This window comes from Xenopus tropicalis, chromosome 3 (assembly GCF_000004195.4).
Source record: "Xenopus tropicalis strain Nigerian chromosome 3, UCB_Xtro_10.0, whole genome shotgun sequence".
In the NCBI taxonomy this organism is placed as follows: domain Eukaryota; kingdom Metazoa; phylum Chordata; class Amphibia; order Anura; family Pipidae; genus Xenopus; species Xenopus tropicalis.
Window position 1 is genome coordinate 7,134,110 of NC_030679.2, and position 13,425 is coordinate 7,147,534.

Genomic DNA, 13,425 nt, shown 5'->3' on the forward strand with positions numbered 1-13,425 from the left:
CAATTGCAGGAACAGAGAACAGGGAGCCGGATTTACTCACATCAGCTGGGATTCTCATTGGGGGATTTCTTGCATTTTAATGCAGTTTTATTGGGCAATATTGCTTTAAGAATCCAACCTTGATGTTGCTGGACTACAGCTCCCAGCATGCCTCACCCTTCATTATATGTTACATTATTCTGGGATTTGTAGTCCAGCAACCAGAAGAGTTCTATGTATGGAGACCGGTAGTCGACTGACGGCAACTTTACAACAGCTATTAATAGGAGCCCGTTGGTATTTAAAGAGACAGAATTCTGCTTTGTGCTGATACGTTTCTGGGTCAGTCGTCTATTTTTGTCTCCTTCTAATAACCACGAGCGGGAGAAGTTAGGGGAGAGGTAAGTGGACACTGTGGGGCTCGATTACAAGTTTGGAGATGTTTCTAGTGGCTCAGGCTGGGGTCATTGTAACTGTTATGAGCCCCTATACAGGCAAGGGGAAGCAAAGAAACTCTGCTGAATTGTGCTTAGTACAGGGGAATCCCTATGTGCCATAGTTTTATGGTATCTCTCTGTACAGGCTATGAGCAAACTTAGGGGGCTGTTCCTGCTGAATTGTGCTTAGTACAGGGGAATCCCTATGTGCCATAGTTTTATGGTATCTCTCTGTACAGGCTATGAGCAAACTTAGGGGGCTGTTCCTGCTGAATTGTGCTTAGTACAGGGGAATCCCTATGTGCCATAGTTTTATGGTATCTCTCTGTACAGGCTATGAGCAAACTTAGGGGGCTGTTCCTGCTGAATTGTGCTTAGTACAGGGGAATCCCTATGTGCCATAGTTTTATGGTATCTCTCTGTACAGGCTATGAGCAAACTTAGGGGGCTGTTCCTGCTGAATTGTGCTTAGTACAGGGGAATCCCTATGTGCCATAGTTTTATGGTATCTCTCTGTACAGGCTATGAGCAAACTTAGGGGGCTGTTCCTGCTGAATTGTGCTTAGTACAGGGGAATCCCTATGTGCCATAGTTTTATGGTATCTCTCTGTACAGGCTATGGGCAAACTTAGCGGGCTGTTCCTGCTGAATTGTGCTTAGTACAGGGGAATCCCTATGTGCCATAGTTTTATGGTATCTCTCTGTACAGGCTATGAGCAAACTTAGGGGGCTGTTCCTGCTGAATTGTGCTTAGTACCGTTCGTACTGTGCCTTTCTTTTCCAGCAATTAGGGGGTCCTTAAATCAATTTGCTAGTTATACCAGTAGACTGGTCAGAGATCCCCGCAGAGCCAATGGAATCTTATTATAAAGCTCTGTGTACTCTGTGTATCTCCATTAAATCGGCCACTCTTCATTTGCCCTCGTTAGAAGTGTGTAATTGCCTAATTAGTCATAACAGTGTTGCCATTATTCTCCACTATTACTGTCTATCAGTCCTTATTTATGGGCATTTAGGGAAAATGCCAGTTGTTCGCAGCAGATTGGCCCCCGACTGTGCCTTTAAGCCGCATTATTGCACTGAAATTACTTTGGCTTTACTTCCCCTTTAACCCCTGAGGCTCAGGATTTTACTGCTTCTCTGTAGCGGTTTCCTAAAGTGGCGGCAGTTTTGTTGATGTTTTTCCCAGGGTGATTTGCTGAGAAGTCGTCCTCGTCTGCTTTCAAATTACACTGTTTGCATCAACTTATTACTCGCATGTAAATACGGGAAAGTGGGAAGTCGACAAATTCCAGGTCTAAAAATATGGTTCCGGCGAAGCAGAAATGTCTATTTATTGCACCGGAAACACTGACGGAGGTAAAATGTCATACACCTTCTGCCCGTGATTTCTTTAGGTCTGATAAATATGTACGAGCAATAGCTGTACCTACTGTACCAGTCACGTTAGCCCTGCCCCAGGGGCAACTGCTCCGCACTATACACAGGGATCTCAGAGAATTACAGCTGGGAATATTGGGTGGAACTAGATATACTATAGTAAGGAGTGACAACAGGACAAGGTGGAGAGGGTATGGAAAGATGATGACAAGATGGGGACAGTAGGGCAAGATGGGGACAGTAGGGCAAGATGGAGACAGTAGGGCAAGATTGGGACAGTAGGGCAAGATGGAGACAGTAGGGCAAGATGGAGACAGTAGGGCAAGATGGAGACAGTAGAGCAAGATGGAGACAGTAGGGCAAGATGGAGACAGTAGGGCAAGATGGAGACAGTAGGGCAAGATGGAGACAGTAGAGCAAGATGGAGACAGTAGGGCAAGATGGAGACAGTAGCTAGGGCAAGATGGAGACAGTAGGGAAAGATGGAGACAGTAGGGCAAGATGGAGACAGTAGGACAAGATGGGGACAGTAGGGCAAGATGGAGACAGTAGGGCAAGATGGAGACAGTAGGGAAAGATGGGGACAGTAGGGCAAGATGGAGACAGTAGGGCAAGATGGAGACAGTAGGGCAAGATGGAGACAGTAGGGAAAGATGGGGACAGTAGGGCAAGATGGAGACAGTAGGGCAAGATGGAGGCAGTAGGGCAAGATGGAGACAGTAGAGCAAGATGTAGACAGTAGGGCAAGATGGAGACAGTAGGGCAAGATGGAGACAGTAGGGCAAGATGGAGACAGTAGGGAAAGATGGGGACAGTAGGGCAAGATGGAGACAGTAGGGCAAGATGGAGACAGTAGGGCAAGATGGAGACAGTAGGGAAAGATGGGGACAGTAGAGCAAGATGGAGACAGTAGAGCAAGATGGAGACAGTAGGGAAAGATGGGGACAGTAGGGCAAGATGGAGACAGTAGGGCAAGATTGGGACAGTAGGGCAAGATGGGGATAGTAGGACAAGATGGAGACAGTAGGACAAGATGGAGACAGTAGGACAAGATGGAGACAGTAGGACAAGATGGAGACAGTAGGACAGGATAGAGAATATAATAAAAAGTACCCCATAAATATCATGACAGTATCCCTTTAAGGTGTTTATCTCTTTATCTTTTTATGTATGTGACTCAGGGGTATATAGAGTATTGAATGAGTGTGTGTCAGTAAGTAGCCCAGCCATTTATATTAAAGTAAAGAGTTTTTATCTTAACGTCCGAACATATAGACTGTATGTTTAGCCTGTTGGGGGCCTGTTGGTGACACATGGGAAGTGTAATATGAATATTCTGGCCTATCAGGCTGTAGCATTCCGTCCCTTTACTATAAAGCCGAAAAGCAAAGTAATATGAGAGAGAATGGAACTGTTGTCATTAATGGAAAAAGCCAAACAAAAAGATGGTTATGATAGTTACCCTTTAATTAAGGCCTGTATAATAATCACGTAGCTGTGTGACTGCCGGGAGCCCCCGTGGGCCCTAAATCACCTCCTAGATGCGGATATAATTGGAATACATTATCCGCCCTACTTAGATAATATTAAAGAAATTCTTGCGGCTTGAGAAATAACCGTTAAACTGCAATGTCTGCGCCCGGCACTTTTTTGTTCTGCTGTTTGTTACCAGCCCTTCTGTTCCGAGACAAAGAGTCCATTCCAGGTCATTACCTTCAGCTTTAAGTCCACTGACCTTGAATAGAAGATTTGGTTCTACGTAAGGGGTTGGTCATCTATATATCTAAAGGGGTCAGGGTCGGACTGGGGGGTGCAGGGCCCACCGGGGCACCCGCCCCAGGGGCCCTGCAGGTGCCCTCACCGGCTGCGTCCCCCTAAACCCCCCCGAAGAGCCCCCCTAACCCCCCACAGGGTCCCCCACCCAACGTCCTCCCCTTAGCGCACGTAAATTTAACGCGTCAGGGGAGGAGCGGTCGGTCAGGGTTGGGTTTGGGCCGCCAGGGCCCACTAGGGCCGGTACCCACCTGGATTTTTCCCAGTGTCCCGGCGGCCCAGTCCGACCCTAATAGGGTTTATAACATATATGTGCCAAAGAGTTTATAATCTCTCCTAAATGCCTTTTCACCGGCAACAAAGGGACTCGCCCATGGAAAGGCCTACCTGTCGATTTAGTTTTCCAAAGTTTCCTCCTGCAGGCAACTTTGCGGAACTTCGGAAAACCCAAGCAAAGCATAGGCCTTTCTATGGGTGATTCTCTTTGTTGCCAGTGGAAAGGCATTTAGGAGTGATTGGCTGCCCATAGTAGTCCCTTTGTTGCCGGTGGAACGGCATTTAGGAGAGATTAGTTGCCTACGGTAGCAGAGATCTATCGCGACTAATCTCTGTGTGGGACCAGCCTAAAAGGTACTGGGAGTTAAGGAGAAAGGAGTTAAGGGATTGTTGTTCAGGAATTCTGATAGGCGGGTGTTTGAGAGAAGATAATGGAGACATCTTGAGGACTTTAGGGTCAGCATGATGTCCTTCCATCTTTGTTTTTTCCAAACTACTGGGGAAATAGGCGAGCAAGAGGCTTATTTAAGTCCAAACCAGATTCCAAACCAGTTCCTCAGTGCTTTGGGAACCGGGGGGCAGTGGGGGAGCGTTGAGGACAACAGAAACTGGAGAGAGGGGAGGGCAACGTAAAATGGCCTGCCTAGTGGCGTGCAAAAAGTAAAGCCGGGATTGTCCAAAACATTGTGCTGTTAGGAAATCATGACTCAGGAGGTGGAGTTTAGGAGAAGATAAGTAGGACATCTTCAAGACATTTTGTCTTGTCTTGAGTTTTATCTGTCAAGAATTCTGTCAGGTTGGATATGGAAGGAGATAAGGAGGACATCTCCAAGACATTGTGCTGTTAGGAAATTATGACTCAGGAGGTGGAGTTTGGGAGAAGATAAGAAGGACATCTTCAAGACATTGTGTTGTTAGATGGTTGTCACCCAAACATTATGAGGAATAGGGGTGAATATTAAGCACCCAGTTTTGCCACAGAATTGGTAGTCTAAATTGTGCTGATTTATTGCATTGTCAAGTCAATGGCGGAATACCATGGGGGTCAATGTAGACATATTCGTACGTACGACATCCATGACCAGGTATGGTCTTCAGCCTACAGGATTTTGTACCTACAGAGAATCCCTTTAGGCTGCTGGTTTGGTCAAGATGGGCCAATTTAGCCGCTTTAGACTGTTAGTAAGATCATGGAATAGATAGACCCAGACATCTTATTTATTGACATGGTCATAACACCAGAATATTCTGTATTTCAGGATTTTACCATGACGGTGAAGAAAGAAATAATGTTTCCTGCATAGGAGTGCCTTTTGCCTCTGGAAAAGCCGAATTCGGAGAGAATGCTGGGATTCTGCCGGGGGAGAAGGAAGTTCCTGCTCGCCTCTCTGACCCTACTTTTTGTTCCAGCCATCACCTGGATTTACCTCTTCACTGGAAACTTTGACAGTAAGTGAAGCTCCCAATGTTATACCTGTTCTGAGCTAAAGAGAGATTGATTTTTTTTAAAATGATAGTTTTCAGGAGAGATTCTTAAAAATAAATAAATCTGTATGGACCCCTCTGTGACTGCGGGGTGGCAGGGATTTGCACAGAATTACAAACACATAGAAACCAACTTCCCAAGACTAAAATCTGGGAGGTTCTTTGCCATACCCATGTCATGCCCTAACCATGACTACTTATGAGATGGCCATGACTACTTATGAGCTGGCCAAGCCCTAACCATGACTACGTATGAGCTGGCCAAGCCCTAACCATGACTACTTATGAGCTGGCCAAGCCCTAACCATGACTACTTATAAGCTGGCCAAGCCCTAACCATGACTACTTATGAGCTGGCCAAGCCCTAACCATGACTACTTATGAGCTGGCCATGCCCTAACCATGACTACTTATGAGCTGGCCAAGCCCTAACCATGACTACTTATGAGCTGGCCATGCCCTAACCATGACTACTTATGAGCTGGCCAAGCCTTATCTATGACTACTTATGAGCTGGCCATGCCCTAACCATGACTACTTATGAGCTGGCTAAACCCTAACCATGACTACTTATGAGCTGGCCATGCCCTAACCATGACTACTAATGAGCTGGCCATGCCCTAACCATGACTACTTAAGAGCTGGCCATACCCTAACCATGACTACTTATGAGCTGGCCAAGCCCTAGCCATGACTACTTATGAGCTGGCCATGCCCTAACCAAGACTACTTATGAGCTGGACATGCCCTAAGCATGACTACTTATGAGCTGGCCATGCCCTAACTATGACTACTTATGAGCTGGCCATGCCCTAACCATGACTACTTAAGAGCTGGCCATACCCTAACCATGACTACTTATGAGCTGGCCAAGCCCTAGCCATGACTACTTATGAGCTGGCCATGCCCTAACCAAGACTACTTATGAGCTGGACATGCCCTAAGCATGACTACTTATGAGCTGGCCATGCCCTAACCATGACTACTTATGAACTGGCCATGCCCTAACCAAGACTACTTATGAGCTGGACATGCCCTAAGCATGACTACTTATGAGTTGGCTAAGCTCTAACCTTGACTACTTATGAGCTGGCCACACCCTAACCATGACTACTTATGAGCTGGCCATGCCCTAACCATGACTACTTATGAGCTGGCCATGCCCTAACCATGACTACTTATGTGTTGGTCGTGGGCAGGGTTTTGGCATAATAGGGCAAGACAAGGGGGTGTGGTTTTGTGTTTGGACCATTTTTGGGGGGGCCCATTAAAATTGGCAGGGCCCTCAGCCCAGGGGCACAGGTTACCAGTGATAACTTATATGGGCCCTGATGATTCCTACTGATTGCCCTGGGGCCAGGAGACCTCCCCACAGAATTTTTACCTTTTATTTGTGGACAGGAGGGAAAGAGGAAAGCTTACTGCTGTCCGTGCCCCCCCCCCCATTGCAATGATCTTCCATGGCGTCTGGGTTACATTGTAAATGTCCTTCAAGTTGCACTTGCACGATTATAGGTGCCACGATGGGCATCATGTTGGCAGAGTAGGGAGTCCACTTCACTTTTATGGGTGCAAAGGGGCAGGGCACCCCCCACTGATTTTGCAGGTTCCCCCTGTGTTTGGGTGGGTTTCTATGAGATTTCCCCAATTAATGTTTAGGTGCTTGACTCCTGAATAAGTTAGTCCTAGCGTCCATGTATCTGTAATGGGGAAAATAGATTGTAAGCTCCGCTGGCACAGACATTTAGAAACTGACCATTCTCTGATGAGTGTGCTATGTACTGTATACTTGTATAGGACCCGTTGTCCAGAATGCTCGGAACCAAGGGTATTCCGGATAAGGGGTCTTTCCGTAATTTGGATCGCCAAAGAATTAATAAAACATTAAATAAACCCAATAGGGCTGTTCTGCCCCCAATAAGGGGTAATTATATCTTAGTTGGGATCAAGTACAGGTACTGTTTTATTATTACAGAGAAAAGGGAATCATTTAACCATGAAATAAACCCAATAGGGCTGTTCTGCCCCAATAAGGGGTAATTATATCTTAGTTGGGATCAAGTACAGGTACTGTTTTATTATTACAGAGAAAAAGGAATCATTTAACCATTAAATAAACCCAATAGGGCTGTTCTGCCCCCAATAAGGGGTAATTATATCTTAGTTGGGATCAAGTACAGGTACTGTTTTATTATTACAGAGAAAAGGGAATCATTTAACCATGAAATAAACCCAATAGGGCTGTTCTGCCCCAATAAGGGGTAATTATATCTTAGTTGGGATCAAGTACAGGTACTGTTTTATTATTACAGAGAAAAGGGAATCATTTAACCATGAAATAAACCCAATAGGGCTGTTCTGCCCCAATAAGGGGTAATTATATCTTAGTTGGGATCAAGTACAGGTACTGTTTTATTATTACAGAGAAAAGGGAATCATTTAACCATTAAATAAACCCAATAGGGCTGTTCTGCCCCCAATAAGGGGTAATTATATCTTAGTTGGGATCAAGTACAGGTACTGTTTTATTATTACAGAGAAAAGGGAATCATTTAACCATGAAATAAACCCAATAGGGCTGTTCTGCCCCAATAAGGGGTAATTATATCTTAGTTGGGATCAAGTACAGGTACTGTTTTATTATTACAGAGAAAAGGGAATCATTTAACCATTAAATAAACCCAATAGGGCTGTTCTGCCCCAATAAGGGGTAATTATATCTTAGTTGGGATCAAGTACAGGTACTGTTTTATTATTACAGAGAAAAGGGAATCATTTAACCATGAAATAAACCCAATAGGGCTGTTCTGCCCCAATAAGGGGTAATTATATCTTAGTTGGGATCAAGTACAGGTACTGTTTTATTATTACAGAGAAAAGGGAATCATTTAACCATGAAATAAACCCAATAGGGCTGTTCTGCCCCCAATAAGGGGTAATTATATCTTAGTTGGGATCAAGTACAGGTACTGTTTTATTATTACAGAGAAAAGGGAATCATTTAACCATTAAATAAACCCAATAGGGCTGTTCTGCCCCATAATAATAACATTCTGAGCTTAGCGCTGTGGATCAGGTAGAAGGCATCGCTTTCCAAGCCCCGCCGTGTCCAACAAGAATCCCTAAGGCGTATAAATCGCCGGCGCTACACACCAATGAGATTTGCGCTAAGCAGCTCTAGGACTTCCAACGACTTCATTTCGTTTTCCTTGTTTGCCGTGTGTCCGTGACAAAATACACAAGCGGAGGGAGTGTATCACCAAAGGCTGTACTGGCTGTGTGTATCCACAGTAAGCGCACAACCCGTCGCTCCACCGCCCCAAGGCACGTTGAGATTAGGCGGCGCGGCTGCCATTATGCTTCCCTTTAATCAAGAAATCCTAATCTTATAAACACAGATCGTTATCCATCTGCTTCTGATGTAGAGCGGGTGACGGTGGGAACGGGTGCCCCCCCCCCCCTGGAGGATTACGCGGCTCTCTAAAGGTCTTCGATTAAAGCCGCCACCAGGCTGCGGAAATTCCACGGCTGATAATTACATTTGTTGCTCAGAGCAGCGCGGAATTACCTGATTATCCCAGACTTTCATTTTATTTTGCTTTTATTATGAGAGAACAAGAGGGTGAAGGAGGCGCTGAATCATCAGTCAACTACCCCCCCCCCCCCAAATAAAGGGGCTTAGCTTTACTAACACTTTTCCCTATACCTCGACCATGTAAAAAACAATAATTTTATACATTATTTGCTAATGATTTAAAAATGATTTCAATATAGTTAGTGTGAGCAGATGTCTAACATAATGGCCAGAACACTACTTCCTGCTTTCAGCTCTCTAAGCTGTTAGCTTTCAGTAACCAATCAGTAACTAATCAGTGACTTGAGGGGGGTCACGCCCACTTTTGTGGCCACTCCCCAATTACCACATCCCATTTTTCCCCAAAACTACTCCTTTTATATAGTTGAAATAGTGCCCCCAATGGCCCATACACAGTGCCCCCAATGGCCCAATAGACAGTACCCCCCCATACACAGTGCCCCCCATAGAAAATGCCTCCAATTGCCCCCATAGACAGTATCCCCAATAGACAGTGCCCCCATAGACAGTACCCCCCATAGGCAGTACCCCCCATAGAAAGTGCCCCAATTGACCCCATAGACAGTGCCCTCAATTGCTCCACAGACAGTAACCCCCATACAGAGTGCCCCCATAGAAAGTACCCACCATAGACAATGCCTCCATAGAAAGTACCCCCAATTGCCCCCCTAGACAGTACCCCCCATACACAGTGCCCCCATAGAAAGTTCCCCCAATTGCCCCCATTTCCGTAATGCGGGACATTCATTGAACTATCCGGGACAGTGGGATCCGCTGTAAAAACCGGAACAGTCCCGTGAAAAGCGGTACAGTTGGGGGGTATGCATATGGGACATAACTGTTCAGTTAGTTCGCATTTGAATCTGCCCTCCTCACAAACTAACTGACCGTTAAGTCCCATGTGGCCCCCACTTAAGTCACTGACTAACTAACAGCTTAGAGAGCTGAAAGCAGGAAGTAGTGTTATGGCTATTATGTTAGACATCTGCCTACTTCAGCTACCTATATTGCAAATATTGTTTTATTTTACCCAGTTTTATTTTTACACTGAACTGTTCCTTTAAAATTTGTACCAAGGAAGAAGCAAGTACTGGGGCACAGTGAGGAGCTTGCAGTGTCAGACTGGGGTATCCGGGGCCACCAGAAACCTCACCTCAAGGACCCCCACTGCCACTGGGAGACCCCAACCCTTATTGCTTACCCCCCTCCCTTTCTAATCCCAACCTGCAGACAATCGTTCTCCCCCGTTCCTTAGATTCTGTGTGGGCCAGGTACTGTGGGCCCCACTGGGGTTTCTCTCAGACCGTTGGTCAGGGCAGGCAGGGTAAAAAGTCAGTGTAAGGGGGTTTGCACCGACCACAGGCAGGGGGTCCTCATAAAAAAGAGCTATTCTTCTCGCCACCGCATCACTGACCTCACACGTCCCTGCACTATGACATCATTGTTCCTGCACCAATGGGAGCACAGATGCAGCTGAGGTTCAGCCATGCAACGGTGGGGGGATTATTAACAAATAATTGAGGGTTAGAGGTTTACTTTTCCTTTATATATATTCCTACACCCCTTCTCCAAGCAGAGTCGGCTACACAATAGCTGACATTTTTTTTCTCCGATGATCCTGTATCATCTTAAACAGCAGGATTAGCCGCCTTATCCCTCTAGGCTGGCGCAGAAAAGGGTGAGCTGCAATAAAGGCGCCGCCGTCAACATCTCCGTAATCCTCTGCTCCCTGGCGACTTCCAAAAAGGAGAGAGATACCTAGGGATTGACTCTCAGCTGGGCGCCCGAGACACCCTGCTCAGTTGCTGTAATAGAGCCGAGACCAGAGATTGACCTTATAGCCATAAAGCAGGGCAGGACTGCTGCTTACAATGGGGGGGATCAGATAGGATCTGTGCCACTGTGACAGAATGCTCTGTTATACAGATAGCTAGAATCTCAGCCATAAAGCAGGGCAGGACTGCTGCTTACAATGGGGGGGATCAGATAGGATCTGTGCCACTGTGACAGAATGCTCTGTTATACAGATAGCTAGAATCTCAGCCATAAAGCAGGGCAGGACTGCTGCTTACAATGGGGGGGATCAGACAGGATCTGTGCCACTGTGACAGAATGCTCTGTTATACAGATAGCTAGAATCTCAGCCATAAAGCAGGGCAGGACTGCTGCTTACAATGGGGGGGATCAGATAGGATCTGTGCCACTGTGACAGAATGCTCTGTTATACAGATAGCTAGAATCTCAGCCATAAAGCAGGGCAGGGCTGCTGCTTACAATGGGGGGGATCAGATAGGATCTGTGCCACTGTGACAGAATGCTCTGTTATACAGATAGCTAGAATCTCAGCCATAAAGCAGGACAGGACTGCTGCTTACAATGGGGGGGATCAGACAGGATCTGTGCCACTGTGACAGAATGCTCTGTTATACAGATAGCTAGAATCTCAGCCATAAAGCAGGGCAGGACTGCTGCTTACAATGGGGGGGATCAGATAGGATCTGTGCCACTGTGACAGAATGCTCTGTTATACAGATAGCTAGAATCTCAGCCATAAAGCAGGGCAGGACTGCTGCTTACAATGGGGGGGGATCAGATAGGATCTGTGCCACTGTGACAGAATGCTCTGTTATACAGATAGCTAGAATCTCAGCCATAAAGCAGGGCAGGACTGCTGCTTACAATGGGGGGGGATCAGATAGGATCTGTGCCACTGTGACAGAATGCTCTGTTATACAGATAGCTAGAATCTCAGCCATAAAGCAGGGCAGGACTGCTGCTTACAATGGGGGGATCAGATAGGATCTGTGCCACTGTGACAGAATGCTCTGTTATACAGATAGCTAGAATCTCAGCCATAAAGCAGGGCAGGACTGCTGCTTACAATGGGGGGGGGGATCAGATAGGATCTGTGCCACTGTGACAGAATGCTCTGTTATACAGATAGCTAGAATCTCAGCCATAAAGCAGGGCAGGACTGCTGCTTACAATGGGGGGGGATCAGACTATTAGAATCTAACCTTTACTTGTCCTTTAATGCCAGTGATTAAATGGTCTATAACTCCACGAGTTGGAGTTTATTTTGTGAGCTAAGGGGTTACATTGTGCCCCAATCAATATAATATCCCGGTATCTTTCATGCGCTGAATTTTCTCCTTCGTTCCCCAGAGGTTGCGCTCATATGTTCCAACAGCCTCCAAATACTATGGGATCAGTCATTTTATCTCTGGTTCCTCCCTCCTGGGAAATATCCAAATGGGCTGTTTGCTTGCAGTAGGGAGACCCCCGATGCCCCCGCACTCCCCATTATTTCCTCCCTAATGGACTCGAGCGCACGTTGGTTCCGTTTGACGGATTCTGTTGTATCCGCCGCTCGCTCGCACTATTTGTCTCGTAGCGAAACGGCCGAATCTTTCTTTTTGTTTCCAACGCGGAAATGTAAGAGCGTCATTTTGTCTGCCAAGAACATGAAGATTTTATTTGACACATTGACAAATGGGGAGAGTCAACTGAGCTACATACGTCTTATAAATATAATTTGTATCAAACTCCCCAGTGTAGCACCAAGTCTGCCTGTAATGTACCGACAACCCCGGGGAGCATTGGGCTGTGTGTTACTATTAATGTACTAATTGCCCACAGCCCCAGTCCCTTCCCAGAGGCTATTATCCCCCCACTGCTACTATAGGCACCATCTCTCCCTACTATACCTGCTATCCCACAGCCCCAGTCCCTTCCCAGAGGCTATTATCCCCCCACTGCTACTATAGGCACCATCTCTCCCTACTATACCTGCTATCCCACAGCCCCAGTCCCTTCCCAGAGGCTATTATCCCTCCACTGCTACTATAGGCACCATCTCTCCCTACTATACCTGCTATCCCACAGCCTCAGTCCCTTCCCAGAGGCTATTATCCCCCCACTGCTACTATAGGCACCATCTCTCCCTACTATACCTGCTATCCCACAGCCCCAGTCCCTTCCCAGAGGCTATTATCCCCCCATTGCTACTATAGGCACCATCTCTCCCTACTATACCTGCTATCCCACAGCCCCAGTCCCTTCCCAGAGGCTATTATCCCCCCACTGCTACTATAGGCACCATCTCTCCCTACTATACCTGCTATCCCACAGCCCCAGTCCCTTCCCAGAGGCTATTATCCCCCCACTGCTACTATAGGCACCATCTCTCCCTACTATACCTGCTATCCCACAGCCCCAGTCCCTTCCCAGAGGCTATTATCCCCCACTGCTACTATAGGCACCATCTCTCCCTACTATACCTGCTATCCCACAGCCCCAGTCCCTTCCCAGAGGCTATTATCCCCCACTGCTACTATAGGCACCATCTCTCCCTACTATACCTGCTATCCCACAGCCCCAGTCCCTTCCCAGAGGCTATTATCCCCCACTGCTACTATAGGCACCATCTCTCCCTACTATACCTGCTATCCCACAGCCCCAGTCCCTTCCCAGAGGCTATTATCCCCCCCACTGCTACTA

At 46.7% G+C, this 13,425-nt stretch overlaps 1 protein-coding gene across 2 annotated transcripts in view; it reads left to right on the top strand.

Annotated features, from left to right (window-relative positions):
* large1 (LARGE xylosyl- and glucuronyltransferase 1) overlaps positions 1–13,425 on the top strand; it is a 235,160-nt gene that overhangs the window by 57,571 nt on the left and 164,164 nt on the right. Inside the window, exons 1-2 of one of the 2 annotated variants that reach the window (XM_031898556.1) lie at positions 304–380; positions 5,105–5,294. In XM_031898556.1, coding sequence (XP_031754416.1) covers positions 5,189–5,294 — 106 coding nt within the window. In that variant the 5' untranslated portion in view covers positions 304–380; positions 5,105–5,188. Of the gene's footprint in view, positions 1–303; positions 381–5,104; positions 5,295–13,425 lie in introns of those variants that run through there. The other variant, XM_031898555.1, reaches the window with a different exon arrangement.